The 18,972-nt window shown below is 32.8% G+C and overlaps 1 protein-coding gene across 2 annotated transcripts in view; it reads right to left on the bottom strand.

Moving 5' to 3' along the window:
- Window positions 1-437: 437 nt before the first annotated feature.
- LOC130449263 (probable multidrug resistance-associated protein lethal(2)03659) overlaps window positions 438-18,972 on the bottom strand; it is a 58,428-nt gene continuing 39,893 nt past the window's right edge. The window contains exons 5-12 of one of the 2 annotated variants that reach the window (XM_056786967.1): window positions 12,030-12,460; window positions 10,857-11,013; window positions 6,253-7,539; window positions 5,760-6,180; window positions 3,923-4,073; window positions 3,636-3,866; window positions 1,126-1,637; window positions 438-999 (exon numbers count right to left, since the gene is read on the bottom strand). In XM_056786967.1, the coding sequence (XP_056642945.1) occupies window positions 526-999; window positions 1,126-1,637; window positions 3,636-3,866; window positions 3,923-4,073; window positions 5,760-6,180; window positions 6,253-7,539; window positions 10,857-11,013; window positions 12,030-12,460 (3,664 nt within the window). In that variant the 3' untranslated portion in view covers window positions 438-525. The remainder of the gene's footprint in view (window positions 1,000-1,125; window positions 1,638-3,635; window positions 3,867-3,922; window positions 4,074-5,759; window positions 6,181-6,252; window positions 7,540-10,856; window positions 11,014-12,029; window positions 12,461-18,972) is intronic. The other variant, XM_056786968.1, reaches the window with a different exon arrangement.

The following is an 18,972-nucleotide window of genomic DNA, read 5'->3' on the forward strand; positions in this document are numbered from 1 at the left end:
GCAAAACCCACACCTTAGAGCTCAATATCCTTCTGATTTATCGGATGGCAGTAAAATCACAGTTACTAAAACCTAACCAACAATTTTAGCATGAAAAGAAGCTTTTATGCATAGGTATACACTATTTCAACAAACATAGATACCTAGTAGTATTCAGACTATTTCTAGAACCCCAAACCACTGCTCCTATATGTGATTATTGGTTTCACAATTGCCATGTTTTATTTATATGCACATCCTCCATTTTCAAGATGATTATTGTATTCTCTCCCCAATTTTGATTATTTTTCAAATTATTTACTTCTCATAATATTTAACTGACTCTTATTACTTCTGTTTCTCTTGAGACATCATACTTTAATTCATTATTCTACATTATATTTTGTTTTTTTGTCAACAAAACTTCCCACTAGTTTTAATTACATTACGCATGAAAAAATAAGGAATGGAATAATATATTTCTTAACACAAATTTATCTTTATCACATTTTACTTAACATATATACAATTTATTCTAATGATATTTCAGAAAACGGTGTTGGCATCTCTTATTTTCCAATTTTCTTCAGATATCTGCATCAAATTTTTCGCTGTAGATTTTCCAGTTTGCATAACTAGCGAATAGAATACTCCGGTCTTATTTTGTAGGAGTGTATGTGGATGATCGAATTCCACCGCCCTTCCGGCGTCCATAACTAACACTTTATCAGAATCCATGATAGTGTGTAATCTATGAGCAATTGTTAATACTGTACAGTTTCCAAATTTCTTCCTTATCGTTGTTTGAATTAAACCATCTGTATAAGGATCAACATTAGCTGTAGCTTCGTCCAAGACTAGAACTTTATTATTTCGAATAATAGCTCTAGCCAAACATACGAGCTGTCTCTGTCCTACACTGAAATTTGAACCACCTTCCGCCATTTTACTATCTAAACCTGCTGGTAACTCATCCACGGCACGCTTTAATTCTACTTCTTCCAAAGCGTTCCAAAGAATCTGAAACAAATTTTATATTAGTATAATCAGTAGGGCCCATCATTCATTTCTTATATTTTAGATGTCCCAGGAAGCTGATATAAACCCGAGAAAACTGAATTTAGAAAAATTTCATTTGTAACTTACCTCATCTTTATATTCATCGAAAGGATCTAAATTGTTCCGAAGAGTACCCGAAAACAGAACGGGTTCCTGAGGAATTATAGAAATATGTGATCTGAGATCTTTCAATGATATACTCTTAGTATCCACATCATCAATTAAAATATGACCATCGATGTTTGCCAAACGGAAAAGAGCTTGTATCAAGGATGATTTTCCTGCACCAGTTCGTCCTACGATACCCACTTTTTCCGTCGATTTTATCAATAAATTGAGATTTTTCAATACTGGAGGATCATCGGGAGAATACTTCAGAGACATATCTCTAAATTCAACTTTTCCATGACTTGGCCAATGTTTAGGTAGCGCATTTGTATGTTCGTCTTCTTCTTGCTTCAAATCTGCGTATTCTTGTACTCTTTCTACCGACGTCATTTGATTTTCCAATTCACTCCATTGTCGCATACCCCATTGGAACATACCAGTGAGACCCATGGCTTGGGTCAAAGCTAGACCCATGTTACCACCGAATTGTTCTATAATACAAAAAAATTTTCATGCTTTTACAAAACAACTGGTAGTAAAATAAGTGACATTTTGAAAATAAAAATCTATTTTATCCATAGTACCACTAGTAGCGAGTGGTCCTTAGACCACTTCATTCCTAGCCAATTATTCCATTCTTGGAAACAAATCACTAGGTACAAAATCAGTACCATAAGGCGAAAGAGTGTAACAATTTCAACAAATAATCGCCGACTATTTTGTTCAATTCGTTTTTCAGGATATTTTGAAGATGTATTTGTCCCACAATAATTAAATCTGGTGGGGGTCGGGCGACTGTGACGGCCAAATCGTTATTTTCGGTACATTGAATTAATCCAAATCTTTCAAATACTCCTTACAAATGAAATGCTTGAAGTCGTTAACCATAACACATGTATCTAGCATCTGTTCTTCGCTTAGACCCAAAGACCTCAAAAAACTACAAAGCTACAAAAAATGATAGAGAAAAAAATACAATGAAGAGTTGAAATGGATATCGTGAGATGAATAATAGGGTTGAATATAAACAAAACTAGAAAATTCATTAAGAACCGAGGAAACAACAAAGAGAACAAGAGAAAAAGGAAGGAGAAGGAAGAGAGAAAAAAGACTTTGGAAGAAAAATATTTGAAACAAATGTAACAATTAGCAAAATAAAAAAACGACACGGGCTATGAATTAAATAGAAAAATGCCGCAAAAATATTGGAAAAGCTACAAAAAAGAAACAAATGATGGAGAAATTGAACAGAAAAGAGCTTTAATGAATATTGTATGGTATATAATAGGAATAAATATACAAAAATCTGGAAAATCGATTAAAAAACGTAGGACATATCCAAAAGAACACGAAGAAAATAAGAAGTGAGTTTAAAGATAGGTAAACCAAAACATTTGAAGCAAATATAAAAACCAGCAAAAGAGAAAATGATGATGAAAATGGAATTGAACAAAAAACTGAGTCAAAAACATTGAATAAGCTTCAAAATAGGAACCAGTGAAAGAGAAAATAAACAATAAAAAGCTTAAATGGATATGGTATGATATATAATATGTATAAAGAAAAGCTGGAAAGTCCATTAAGAAGAGAAGGGGATACCAAAGAGAATAAGAAGAAAACATAAAAAAATCAGAAAAGCTACAAAACAGGAACAAATGATGAAGAAAATGAGCAATGAAGAGCTCACATGGTATGACATATAAAAAAATGAATATACAAACAGCTGGAACGAAGGGGACATAAAAAAGAATACAAAAAAATATAAGAAGTGAAAGGGATAGAGAACCAAAAACATTCACGACAAATATAAAAACTAGCCACAGAGAAAAATGACAATGAAAATGAGATTAACAAAAAGTCGAAATAAAAATATTAAAAAAGCTACAAAACAATAAAGAGCTGAAATGTATATGGTATGGTATATAATAGAAATTCATATGAGAAAAGTGGTAGAATCCATTAAAAAACAAAAGGGATACAAAAGAAAAACAAGAAGATAACAAAAGTAGGAATAGAAGGAAGGGAAACAATAGACTTTGAAACAAAAACATTTGAAACAAATATATAAACTAGCAAAAGATTAGTATGACAAGTACTTTAAATTAAACTAAGGCTAAAACATCAAAAAAGCTACAAAACAGGAATCAACGATAGAGAAAATCAACAATAAACAGCTGAATTGACATGATTTGGTATATGAAAGAAATGAATATGAGTGAAGTAAAAAATTGTCAAGTTTTCTTCTTTATAATGTCAACACGCCATATATACTGCTAAATGTCTTTATGCCACATTAAGAAATCTATGATAAAACAAATGGGAGTCATTAAAAAAGAAATATTCTAGCAATACCGATCATGAATTCAAAGTTAGAAAAAGAGCATTGATAGACAAGTAGAGTTCTTATTTATTCAGTTTTCTCCAATTACCTATTTTCATAATACCTCTTTTATTTATATCCTGTTGAAAGTAAAAATGAAATAACTCACCGCTTTTAACAAACAACAATGCCACAATAACTAGGGCAATGTAAATGACACAAATAAAGTCCAGCCAAAATCCAAAAGTTCTATTAGCTCCTAGGTACATGAAGAAAGCAGCGCTGTGTAAATTTTGATAGCGATCGAATTCAGTTTTTAATATTTCTTCGGCCTTAAAGGCTCTTATAGTAGTCAATCCTTGAAGAGACGCTGATAAATGTGTATATATTGGACTACGAGCTGAAAATAAGAAATATAGTTATATATCTGAAATATTTTGATTCAGATTTACTCACTAACTGATTCTACTCGTTTCACGTCTCGACTAGTTTCCAAGAAAACGGTTCTCATCGCATAAAATAAAACTGCAATTGCAACAGTTGGTATCATAATCCAATAAGAAAGGGAACCTATTACCAAAGTTATTCCCAGAACTGAGAGACCAATCTGGAAAATTTATATAGAATAGTTACTAAGCACATACAACAAAACAAAATATGGTCTTGGTTATTGGGGAAGCAGCTGGCTGCATTACGTACAAGTCAGAGAGTATTCGACAAAATGATATGTGTTTTTTGGTGACCTATACTTATATCCTATATTCATTACATCGGCTTGGATATTCTTTAAACTCTATAAACGAAAGCGCAGAGCAAAATTAACAACCAATCGAGCGCGTATAGAGGTGATAATTTTTCGCACATTGGAAAAAAAGTGTGAGTGAGGTAAATAATGTAAAGTGAGCAGGGTAGATTCTGGAAGCATAAACCTCTCGAAAAAGTACCTATTCCAAGCTATTGTGTAGAATACAATCGTGTCGATACTTAATGCTCTTTCTCTATTGAGCATATTTATAGTATCAGGATGGAAATTTGAAACTCAAATAAAAACGATTAAGAAAGTGAAAAGCGATGACTAAATTAACTGGCACGCAGAGAATTCAATTGCTAGATATTTATATTTAGAGAAGAAGGAAGTACAATTGGCAGAGCTTCAAGACTTGCCATTCTATTGAATATTCAGCTACCATTAGGACAAAACGTACAATGCCCATAAATGAGGAAAAGAAAAGCGCAAGCGCTAATATACCTATTAGTTCTTAGGATAACCGGGGAGAATACCCACAAGGAACTTGCACATGTCAAAGCTAAGGGACGAGTTGAAAGAAAAAATAAAGTCTACAAGTTTACAGAAACGAGTCACACCATATAGCTGACATATCTCGTAGTGAGAATTGTCTCAAAACTATCGCCAACAACCGTCGAATACTGGTAGACCAAAGAGTAACCGGAGATGAGTATCGAGTGTCACAAAGTAGATCAACTCTATGGAGTGTAAGTTTGGAGAGAGACACTCAAAGAAACGAATCAGAATCGATTTGCATAAGTTAAACCTAAAGGGGTGTTAATGACAGTCTGTTCCTATATGAAGCAGCCGTACGGATGACTTTGGGTGCGATTCTAATTGACCTTCTGGGTACTGATAGGAACCGTATCTGAGAACCTCGTACGATTGATTAAAAACATACAGACCTGATACATTTGAGGTCTTGCAAGAATTCTAAGCTTGTAGGCTTATTGGAAAGGTCGTAACTAGGTCTTACCAGAGCATGGTGAGTTAGATTCGTACCTCACACAGCTCCTTACTGAAAACGATCTTTTCAATGGCTATTTGTATCCTATGAGGATCCACTTTCTTTTACTATGGACCTCAACAGCTATGTTTTCAAAATGAGTACCAAAAGAGGTAATTTTTACAACGAAATGAAAATGGATGGCAATTTCTGGGTATAAAAGAAGGAAGAATGAAGAGCAAACAAGTAGTCGCGGGGACGACAGATGAAGATGAGTACTACCACCAAGTATTATTATGTAATTCCGTTGTACTGGATACATATAGAGAAAGAGATTAGTTGAATGGAACTCCGTACTATCAGCTAACGTCAACTGAATTGAAGATTTACCTCCAGTACCAAACATAAAGTGACAGATCGGAGACTATTCATAAACACTCATAAAGTGGTTGATTTTAGAAAGTCAAATGCCATATTTTTAATCAGTCATTTCTCTTACTTGCTTGAATACAAATGCGAATGACTAAACAATTTGCAAAAATTTGAATAAGTCAACTTACCTGTGCGGTGTCTAGCAGAGTCATTGGTAATACCTCATCAAGAGAACCAATATCTTTAGAAAATCTGTTCAAAATTCTTCCAGACGGGTTTATGTTAAAGAACCTCATTGGACTATAAACTATATTAACAAACATTTTATTATGCAATCTGGTTGAGGCTGTTAGACACCACGAATAAAAACAAAGCGATCTGGTTATCACAATAGTGACAACTGTTAAAATAAGTATACTGTAGTAGATGACAGTACTAGAGCTTGTGAAAATAGGAGTTAACAACCAATTGCTGAACGGATCGTCAATATTTGTAGGAGCTGCGAGTGTTGAATTAATTAAAGGCTCTTGAGTTGTACTGTTAAGTTCTGTAACTTCGGAAAGCCCTATTTTCAAAGCCATTTCTCTCTGCCATTGTTGCACGTTCACCCTGAAATCCAAAATAGATAGTATCAGAATTTCATAAAATGATTTAAATTAGATACATAGAAGAAAAACTTACCAAAATGTTACGAAATATTCTGCTGTACTTTCCAAAGCTTGAGAGAAGACAAATGTGAGAATCAGTAGTAGAGCTTTGATAATTTTTCCTCCAGCTCGAGCATAGTTCAGATAAACTCGTCCAGCAATACTACCAGTTCCTTTATCTTCCTTTTGCAATGTTTGTATATTATCTTCCTCTTCCGGCTTTTCTTCCTTGTTAGCTATGATTTTAGATTTCCTTCTTACTACTTCTTCTTCCTCTTCTATTTCTGCTAGCAGTTTACTATATTCTGTATCTGAATTTCTTAAGTCATCATATGAACCGGACACTTCGATTCGACCGTTTTTCATTAGATAAATATTCTCGATTTTTTTCAGGTATTGAAGTTGATGAGTCACTAATATGACGCACTTGCTACTCAAATAACCACAAATACACTCTTCGAAAAGCTGTTTACCCACGTGAGTATCTACAGCAGATAGCGGATCGTCTAACAAATATATATCTGCATCTTTATAAACTGCTCGAGCTAAATTTATTCTAGCTCTTTGTCCACCGCTCAAAGTCACACCTCTTTCACCGGCTAACGTTCTATCTCCGTGAGGGAATAGAGTAAAATCTCTTTGTAAAGCGCATACTCTTACGACTTCATCATATTTCTGCTGATTAAATTCTTGTCCGAATAAGATGTTTTGTCTTACACTTCCACCAAACAACCAAGGTTCTTGAGATGCGTAGGATACGGAACCTTTCACATTTACAGAACCACTTTGAAGTTCCAATTCTTTCATTATTATATGTAATAATGTTGTTTTTCCACTACCAACTGCTCCAACGACAGCTACCACATTACCTGATTTCACATCTAGATCAATATCTTCTAGATTGTTTTCCGGATGTGATTTCAGCCATTTGGCGGAAGCATTTCTAATTTGAATACTCGCATCAGATTCAGCCATTACGCCATTTGTTAAACCGTTTCCTTTAGACTTTCCGTTGAATACATTTTTCGATAACATGCTGTTTTCACTGCGAATTTCATCGAACAACAGGAAATTCTGTATCCTTTTCATAGAAATATACATTTCAGAGCCTTGGGAAATTGCCTGGGGGAAGAACATCGTGAGAGATCCCAATAGCCTATAATACGAAGCTACTGAGTACGCGTATGAAGCAGTAAGAGCATTTCCTGTTAGAACATATGTAATTATGCATATAGCTACTGCCATTCGATTTAGGATTAGCGCCAACGACATTAAAATAGCTCTGATCACAGATGTTAATCTAATGTACTTCATTTCTTTCCTGAAAACAAATATAAACCATGAATTACTAGAAATTAATAATTACCTTTCCTATTATAGTCGTCCAAAAAACATTGTAATAATTTTAAAATCCCTTTGAACGGATAATAGATAAACATAATTGTACACATTAGAAATCAATTTATCATTGAAATTATCCTATACGAAAATAAGCCAGCTACTAAAATACCCCTTAAATTCTTGACCTCGACGTACTATGATAATTTATGGATTATCCAGTCGTCATACAAATATTGTCATCTGTTGTTATTGCTAAATTATCTATAGTTGTATATGAGCTTAATATCGAGGTAATGAGTACAAGTTGCGTCTTCATAACTTTTTTATAGAGAGTTGCTAATTCGAGAGGAGAGTACATGCGTTGTTTGGGCTCGAAAGTCGATCTAATGTGAGTCACTACGTCTGGATAAACTGTACGTGCGACCAAACTAACAAAGGAAATCCCTCAACTGATTACATTGAAGCGGTATGATCCTCTATGATGTGATCACCACGATGTTCTGCACGCAAACATATGTCTGACCTTGAACTTTCCTATCTTTCCCAGGAAAAAATCTATACAATATATTGCGCCGTAACTGTCAGAACGTGACTATATTTCTAAATAAACGCGTGCGAGACTATCCGAAGGAGTTATTGTATTTTTTTTAATGAAGCAAATTTTGAATTTGTGTAGTTTGTAAATAAACAAAGCATGCTCGACCTGCTAACACTAAACCTCGAAAATTGCAGAGAAACCTCTACACTCACTCACCAGTCTCACTCAATTTCTTCAGCTGTAATTATTGTTATTGGGTTATTGGGATAAAGTGCCAGTATTGCAGTGTTAGTGAATTCTGACTATATATCTAATAATTTTATAGATTCTTTTTCTCACGCCTAGATGATTAGAACTTGGGGGATATCGGGTTCAAACAAGATGTCTGGTTTAAGACAAAACTTACCAGAACGTCTCAATTAATTAGAAGAGATTTGTAATGGCTGGCTCGATTTTCCGTCTCATTCAGATTTTTTATGGGTTTTTTCCAAGAAATTCTGTACTTATACTAACCGTTCAGACACTCTTTAAGATTTAAATAATATCTATGAAGAAATTGCCAACATAATAACACTTGCTACGCTTTGAAGTCATTATAAACGTCCCAAATTGGCATATAATTAATCCAGAATGAAGGACGTCACCTATATTTTAAGTAAATCAAGTTACATAAGAAAGCTGCTAGATATTTACTCAGACTAAAAAGTGGGGCTCACTACCGGGATTTCTTTAAAACGATTCAAAATATTGACCCTCCTTCTTCCTTATTCATCTTCGAATCTGTTTGCCTAATCAGTAAGCACGCTTTACCTATTGTAGAAAGGTCAAAGCACAGTTATCCACTTAGCAACGCGAAGCATAACCTTTTTCTACTCACACCGCGTTCAGAACTAGTTAAAGGCTCAATACTTTACAATGAAAAAAAATGGACAATCATTTATCGATTGAAATAATATCTATAACATATTTTTCCGCATTTCGTCATAATTTGAATGCATATTTACTGGAAAGTGCCTTCTAGTCTATAATCGACTTAAATTTAAATATATATTGATTGTTTATACAAATCATTATATATTTTAGTATCGCCGCATAGTTAATTTAATTATCTGGATTATTTTGATAATGTTTTGTTTTGTTGATTTATGTAAATCACATATAAAAATTTTCACATGTATATTTTAGTTATTTGTGTGCTTGTTTCTTAGTTTTTTTCAAGCTCTTCTCTACAAATTGGAAACAATTTTTTTTCAACAAATCATTTCTTTCCCCCTTATGATTCTAGCATTTGTTGTGCGTGTTAAATAAAAAATTGTCAAGCCTCTGAAAACCACTGTTTTACCGTACATATGATTTCTGTTCTAATGTTATTTGAGTTTTGAATTTTCGGTAAATTCTCAATTATGGGAAACCCGCCTGAGCTTCTGCAACCGATGAAACTGTGGAATGTGACTGTGTGTTATCCAGATGCAAGCAACTACCTTTGCACAACATCCCCAGATGTTGTATCATTTTATCTTATCTCTTATCTTATGTAATTTTGGGACTTAATTAGCATAATTATCACTTGTAGATGTGTCTCTATATCTTCTAAAATGACACCTTCAGTATCTCACGATACTATTAGCTCAACCTTTTCTACTGAAGGCTTCATATTGATTCTGAACATCGATGTTTCCATCTCTACTCTACATCCTGGTCTCTATTTCGTATTGATAGGTCTATAACTCATTGTTACTGATCTTGATTCTGCTGATTTATTTGAATTTACACTAACATTCATGCCGAAAATGTTTCAATTCGGAAGTAAATATATCATTCACGGTCTGATCAAAGTCAACAAGAACTCATGCATTTAAACTACGCGCGTGAATTGCATCGATAACATCTTTTTTGGTAGCAGTAAAAACTCTTTGGTGATTCATTTCGAGTTTGCGAATCATTTCTCAATTGATGTGTGTTTATCAGTTGTTTAATAACAATACGCAAAATTTGTCTTGCGTCATCGGAATCTTACTCCATGCAAGTCACTCTCTATTAACACCATGAAAAAAAATGAGGAAATGATAATCGAGAATCATCGTGTCGCTATATGTCAATACTAGATGCATATCAAAAAACCTGAACTTTTTCTAAAAACAGCATCTAGTACACATTACAGAAAATTTACTTAACAACATAGCTTAGGACATTCATCAAATTCATCATTATTGGTGATAATACGTAGATTTATGCATATAACGTCGAAACTGTCAGAAAAACTTCAAACTCCAAAATCAGGCTAAACCGAAAAAAATACGGTCAAAAATGAAAATAATATTCAAAGTTTTCTTTGATAATTTGACGTAGTTCATCATTAATTCATTATAGAGTGTCAATCGGTCAATGAGTACCGTTTGTGAAAAGAATCAACTAGATTTGTGAACAGAAAATCTCGAAACCTGGATAGAGCATGGTAATGTAGGGGCAAAACAACGGACTGTGGAATTGGACTTTCCAAATCTAATGAGAAAAACTTAACACCCATTCCTAAGGAAGAGGCTTATTATCATATTGTGTGGTGCTCAAGGTTTTTTACTTATATTCCTCGTTCAAAGAAACTATGAAACAGCACAATAAGTATTTGAATATGACAAGAGAGTTATATATTCGATTTATTAATATTTTTTTTCTTTTGTGCTGGTTTGTTTTTGATACGAATCATTCTTGTATGCCTATCTGTACCTAAACTCAAAATAATCTTTCTTTTCAATACTTACATTCTTACACTTTCAACTAGTTTGGCAAAAGGATATTCCCATGTATACATTTTGATTACTTGGATTCCTGATATGATTTCGTTCATCAGTCTTACTCTTTCATCAGTTCGTATAGCTGTACTGAGCCTGAATCTAGAAGTTTTTTTCCCCAACCATGCTATAAAACATTACTTCAAAATTAGTATCAAGAAGAAAATATTCTATCTGTAAAATCAGACGTATTGTATGTATTAGAGTTACGAAGACTGAAAAGACGGAAGATTGATACAATAGATACAATAGACATGTACTGTTTTTGATTTTCATAAATAATCATGTTACACCCTAAAAAAATACCACAGCAAAAAAATTATTGGCCGGAAAAACGATGATTTCAGTCAAAAGAACTCTTTGTAAATGATCGATGGTATATACCAAACAACGCTATTACATGTAATCTCACTTTTTCCAGAAGTATGCATATTGATTTTTTTCTGCGAAAGCTGTACTTATGGGCCTAGTGATCACAATGTTAAAATTAGGATAGAGGTCTTTCAATTCCTTTATAATTAACTTTGAAGCATCTGATCCGCGTTTATAAAAGAGTTTGGTGGATTCAGTATTAGAAGTATTTCGTTAAAGTGACAGTGAAATTGAATAAAAAATCGTGGAGTTCCCAATTAGTAAACAAACCTTACAAGACTCAGAAAACTTCTCAATCTAACAAATAACAAAACATTCTAGTTTTTTAACAAGTTATAAAAAAATGAGTATGTTATTGATAGCATGTGAACTCCAACTCCAAACTGCCCCCGAAGAATCCTGTAGAAATGATTTGAAGGCAAAACTATGCAAATATAGTTGTTAACCTACTACAAGTGCGATGGGTATTTTATTCTAATATTTACTGGAAGTATAGAAATTCTACTATTTTTTATTATAATACAATTAAGTTTTTTAACAATGAGAAACTGCTGGAGGCGTCATTTTTTACTTCTCTGTATTTTTTGCTGCTTGTGTTGATAGAATTGCAATACGATACTTTTTCGTAGTCAAAAATAGATTATAATTTTTGTCTCGTTTATATGTCAACTTTTTCTTATAATATCATTAACTATATTAACTATTGTAATGAATTCATCATACATCACTCGCTTTCCATTCATAAAAACTGTATTAAAAAATTATACTTACACTGAAATGGTATGGAAAGCAACAAAAACACAGCTCCAAACAATGCTGTCCATCCAACGTTGAAATATAACAAAACCATAACGGTCAACGTTTGCATCGGTGCCAAATAAAAATGATGGAGATGATGTACGGCCTGATCGAATCTACCAACGTCATTTGATAATAAATTCACCATTTGACCTATAGTAGTTTCCGCCAAAGCTGATTTACTTAGTTTCAAAGATTTTCTGTAGATGAGCGAACATGATGATACTCTCATTTTCATACCAATTTGCATCATTGCTAAATTAAATTTATGTACCAAAATCACGTTTATAAAAGATGCCAATACTATCAATCCAGCGTAGAGGTAAATGTCGTTTTTACCATCACTGGTACTAGGAGTTTCATATACTAACAAAAGTTTAGAGATCAAAAACGGTTGAGCCAATCTGAAAAAAAATTATACTATCATAATGAAGTACAAATAATTTTTCGATATTTATTATTAGTAAATGGAACAACCTTACATCAGGATAAATAATTAGCTTGGGGGCTTCGTTGCTAAATATACTCCTCTACATATTTAGGTGCTAACGAAGATTTGTTTGATATCTACTCTTGTTTCAAATAGCTTTGTTAGTGATTTGGACCATATTCTGAATAGCGTGGCTCAAGTTGGTTTTCTCTCCAAGATAATTTGAGAGTTTAAAATCTGCTAATTGATTTCGTCATAGCTACTTTGGAAAAGAACAGTGAAGTTCTTTGAAGCAAAACATCAACATTAATCCAAGCTGTAATACCGCTTTCAATAAATGAAACACATGATTGGTTATCACAAGCAATATTCCTGGTATGTCTTCCAACACCTAATCTAATAATACGACTTTCTACGGCCGCCATAATTTCCAACCCTAGTTAGACGAAATTTTATCCAATAGTATTACAGATATCTCCATAAGCTCAAACGTTGATGACAGTGGTTCGAAGAAAGAACTAATTATGAACGGTATAAAATTAGTCCAGTGCTTTCCGTGATATCAATGTGATTTTTTTTGTCCACAGTGTTTTTTCCTAGCCCTACTTTGTTCTTATTTTGTTTATTATAATGCCAAGCTTCAGCATGACTGTTGCTGAAACTGTTCAATGTAAAACATAGTTCACAACAATGACGTATGAGAAAAAATTAACAATACAAGTGGTGAAAAACTTCATTGTAAACTTCCAACAACTGTCAGAATCGACATAAATGATAAGAAGATTCGAAATCGTGTGTCCATAGATAGTTGAGTAACAATTTATTATCATTAAATCTTAGAAGTCTCTTCAGAAAATTGTTATGGAAGATTTAAGAATAAAAAGGGTTGTTGTGAAGTTTGTTCCTTAGGCTATGACCACCAATCATAAAGAAAACCGAGTTGAAATATGTCCAGCTCTAGGATAACAACATGAAATTAATCCAGATATTGTGTGATTACTATTGATTAGATGGTTTTATGTTTATGACCCAGAATAAAAGCAGCAATCAATTCAATTAAATTTTCCATCGTCATCATATGAAGGAATGTCGTCAAGTTAAAACACCGGAAGCTCGTTTTTCAATTCAGAGCGTCAATAAAATCTTTTAAACAAGAGAAGCTCGTTTTTCAATTCAGAGCTTCAATAAAATCTTTTAAACGAGAGAATTGAAAACATTATATAAAAAAAACTCGATTTGTGGCATACCTAAGACTAGTTCTTCCTGTCCGCGCAGTTATTTTCAACGATTTTTGGCAAAAAATAGCATCTGCCACATGTACCTAACTCGCCTAACCTAATCCAACCTGTGACTTTTTCTTATTATCCCTCATAACAAGAGGCATGAAAGGACACATAATTAAGTATAAAACAAGGATCAAAGAGTGACAGAACCGGTGAGAGAAATGTAATTCATTGTAATGAAACGTAAAAAAAATTCTAATTTATCATTTAAAAATGCAATTTCAACTGTTTGTAAGTTATTCTTCTTATTTTACCTTATATTTAAAATCATTTATATCAAAGTATCAATAATAATCGCAATAATTTAAACGCACAAATCAAATTTCAGCATTAAAATAACTCGAGGATCAAAATTTTAATGAGGTTCGGAATAAAATTATTATAGTGATTCACAGGATCAAAAAACTTTTGTTTAAAATTATCAGCAGTGATATGACAGTGGCAACAGCTTACAAAAGCTTCCTATATACTACATTGCTAAATTTAATGTATACATTGAACATTTTAGGGATATTCTACTCACAAGAAAAAAGTGGGCACATAAATAATTTCCATTTCTCAATATAGTTTAGCATAATCTTTTGGTGGATGTTTTAGTATTTCTAATAGGTTCCGAAAAAACATTGTCCAACCTCTACATTTTTTCTTTAAGTTTTGGGAACAGTCGGTAACCACTGGGATAGAAATCTGGAAAATATGTTTGATGCTCAACGTATTCGACGCCAATATCAGCAAATGCAACGTTGCATAGAGGACCCGTGCCTGGATGCCAAAGAACACATTCACGTAATTTTTTCTGAACATTTATCTTTTATCACCTCACGTAATATAGGAACTAAATTGGTACGATAAACACATGAGAGTGTGACTTTCTTTTGCAAAAAAACACGCATTCATCATGTCAAAGCATGATGAGTATGAGATGATCTCTGCTGAAGGTTAGATCTTGAATTATTTAGACGCTGGTTGATCTCAATATTTTAGCATTTTGGTCTCTACATCGTCGTAGTGTATGGATCCATGCAAATATCTTTTTAAGTATAATTCTGTTAATATATATATATATATATATATATATATATATATATATATATATATATATATATATATATCATCAAATACGTCATCTTTTCAAGATAAAATTATACACATTTTTTACGATTTTGTCGCAACATTGTATTGCAATTTTAAACAAATATGTTTTGGTACATCCAATGAATTTGTTTTTATATCTGACTCTCATAGAGGGCGCTAGTTACACGGTTCGTAGAAGTACTATTGAACATAACTTTTTCAATTCTCAGATTAATTTCAAGTAAACATTCTTTAATTTAATAACATAAAATATAATTCAATTAGGGTAGGTGTTTGAAATGTCTTTCGGTTTCACGAATACCCAAGTCTTTTTTTCTAACGAATTCTTAATCTTCTACATGGGTTGGCTATGAGGTCATACGAGTGACGTGGGAATCTTTCTTTCATTTCTTGTGATGAATTTGCTTGTGTAATATAAACTTTTTCTTCAAGGTACGACCAAGGAATTGAAATCGCATGACAAAGAAGGCCAATGAATCGGAGCGTCTGCACCTCTACCAATCCATCGATTCGGAAACGGTTATTCAACCAATTACGACACCTTCTATTAAAGTGCGGTGGAGTTCTATCTTTTATACCAGCATCGGTTAATACTTCATAATTTTCCGAAAAAAATACTCCGAGAACGGTACACAGTATCAAGTTTTATCAAGACTATTTTTTTGGTGAAAATTTAAATGATAAATATTCAGTTTTCTATCTATCCTAGAGACGGGATCACCTTTTTTGAAACGCCCTTATTTATATTACTATATAATATACTGCCACCATTTCATGTCGCTGTCGATACACAGAGCATGCTTGAGATTAGTTACAAAAAGCTATTGACTACTATAACCTGCCATTCAATATTTATCCACAACTTTGGCAACATCGCACCAAATATCGCACAACTGGTCGAAAGTATGCCAAGAAGATATACTGCAAATGGGGATTACATAGATCTTCAAGTGTAGCTCTATCTTTCTTTTTGTTAACAAATTTCTTGTTGAATTATTTCATATCAATTTAATTTTCAGTATTCCAACACAAGCAAAAACAATGTTAGGATTCGTTATTGGCAATCAACAGTTAACAAATATATTTACCCTTCAATGAATACAATTAAATCTTATACTGTGAGACAGCATACTTTTCTGAGCTGATGCCACAGATCCTTTAAATGCATTTTTTAATGCGTTCCTTAATTATTTTGCTGTTACTCGAGTGGATAAATTCGATAAATATCGATTGTGTTCAATAATTATCACTATAAATTACGTAAAAATATGCGACTAGATAGTTGTTTGGAAAAACACAATCATATGTTATTATTAAATTATGATTATATCATTATTGATGAATTATTGTGAAAAATTGGTCACTTCCAAATAAAAAACCAAACAAACTGTAAATTATTATTATTTATATATTCTGCTTTTTATTATTATTATTATAGAATATTTATTCAAAATGTTAATGTGAGCAATTGCGCTGTAGGCAATTTTTAAACGGTCACGCAGATGTTCAAACATATTCAAGAATCCTGTATAATCCGAACACTCTTCTGACATAAATTATCAATTATTCTGGGTAGTTCTATACCGGTGAAAACTTTCTTCTTCAATATACTCCATAGATAGGCATTGGGTAGTGGAATCAGAGGAATGTATTGGATTGTGGAAATCAAACCCTCCAATAGTATCATGCAACAACGCTATAGATTTTGAAGCTGCACACCAGTCAAAACCACATGTTTTTCATACCAAGTCCACAGATAAATGCACACGTTCCTATCCCTATGGTTGTGCGAGAGATTCCGTGAGTTCCTATCGTTTTGGTGGAGTTAACATTAATGGTGGTTCACTCTTTTATTCGCGATTATTTAGAACTTTTCTAGCCCTACTTTGATGAGATGAGTTTTAATTTGAGTGGCCTTTCGTCTTGTCTAAAGCTGTCCTTGATGTAAAATTTGAAGTTACCGTGTAGGAGGATGTCTTATTGTGCCTCGAAGTCTAGATTCTTTCCTTAATTTCTGTGTTTTTTTAACAGAATGTTTTTATTAAGTTGATTGCAAGTGATATTTTTGTTTTTTGCTTTACTTTCAGCGATCAGATTCAATTTAAACTTTGCACACTTGTCAAATACAAATGTCGAAAATGCAATAATTCTATTAAAATATCCGATTATCCTGATTATATTTATAAATTTCTTTGTGTATTCTCTTCACAATCACCACATCTGTACAGGGTTCTTCACGACGAGGTGAATCGATATGCATATGGGAAAGTACTGCGACTAGTATTCTGAAAATTTGCTTGCATGGGTTTTCCGCTCTTTTCAACTAAATTAATTTCAGTTTTCTGAAACTTCCGGTTATACCGGAAATAAACCCGAACCTCATTTTAAGAGAAATGCTAAGGTTTTCATTAAATTTTTGGAATGGAAAGTAAAATTTCAATATAACTTCATGAAAGACATCGTATGCCTAAAGTCCATCATTTTTCACACTTCACATTTTCGAAATTTTTGGACACATGCAGCCCTCTACTAAAAAAATTATATTTCTAAATTTAAGTTAGGTCTAATATTTTTGTGATTTGGAGTAATAACACTTACAGCTTTCAAAATCTGTGAAAACCTTGACAAAAATTTATATAGGGTTTTCAGAAAATAGTGCCGAATTTCGCTATCTAAAAACTTCGAAAACTTGACTTTTTCAAATCGTAACCCCATCTTTCGCTTCGCCATTGGATTCTACGTTTTAAATTGAGTGAATTTTTTTGGTAAATTCATATATCTCAAATCAACGGTTTCTGTAGAAACTTGAAAAAACTGAAATCTCCATGGTTTTTAATTTAATTTCGAACATTTACTTTAGTTTAATTTTTAGTTTTGTTCTTCTCCTCGTAGTGCAGTGTTTTTAAATATTTTTTAATTGACTAAAGTATTTTATCAAGTTTCTACTAAAGTAAATGTTCAAAATGAAATTAAAAACCATGGAGATTTCAGTTTTGTGAAGTTTCTACAAAAACCGTTGATTCGAGATATATAAATTCACCCACGAATGGTAAAGAGAAAAATGGGGTTGCGATTTAAAAAAATTAAGTTTTCGGAGTTTTTAGATAGGAAAATTCGGCTCCATAAAATAACGAAGTTTGGGTCCTCTTGCGGTATAACCGGAAGTTTCAGAAAACTGAAATTATTTTAGCTGAAACGAGCATTTTGGAAAACCCTTGCAAGCAAATTTTCAGAATACTAGTCGCAGTACTTTCCCATATACTCGTACATATCGATCATCTCGTCATGAAGGACCCTGTACATATTAAAGACAGTTTTAAAATTTAGCTAAAAACCAAAAAATAAAATACAGTTCACAAAAGTTTATAAGCAGCGAAGAATACGCTTTTAGATTTAGTTATACTGAAAAGTAAATGTCGAAACGGAAATATAGAGGGAATACTAATAACACAGAATCATGAAAATTTAAGCTACATGACTCAGAAACTCTTGGGAAAGACAGGAAATGGGGTCTCGATGTAAACGTAAAAAAACTGAATGTATGTGCATTAGAGCAACAGCACAAGGGAAATAAAACATTGCAAGGAATACAAATACTCAGGAATGAAAATAACATAAGATAGATCACTCGACACATCTATAAAAGAGAAAAATATAGAAGGCAGAAAACAGTATCAAAAGCCAACAATCAACGAATATATAACATGATCCTTAAAAGTATTATATGGGCATGAAGTGTGACAAATAAAAGAATCAACGAAACCAATGCCAATGACGATCGACGGACGGACTTATGAAAAAAAAAACAGCGGTTAAATCCAGGAGAAGCAAGATAAGAAATGTCAGAATAGAAGATATAATGGAAGATGGACGCATATTAATACTTAAACAGGTCTCAAAGTGGACACCACAAAGGAGAAGGAGAAGGAGAAGATGAAGACCACGAGCTGGAAAGAGGGCATAAATAACGAATTGCAGAAAACAGAACTAACAAAATTACTGACGAGAAAGTTGTTATCACTATTATAAAATGGTGCTTTGTTTGACATGTTTAAACTAACTCTGTGTTTTGAAATGATACTCCGCTTTCACAATAGTGACATCAATT

The sequence above is a fragment of the Diorhabda sublineata genome, chromosome 10, assembly GCF_026230105.1.
Source record: "Diorhabda sublineata isolate icDioSubl1.1 chromosome 10, icDioSubl1.1, whole genome shotgun sequence".
Classification (NCBI taxonomy): Eukaryota; Metazoa; Arthropoda; class Insecta; order Coleoptera; family Chrysomelidae; genus Diorhabda; species Diorhabda sublineata.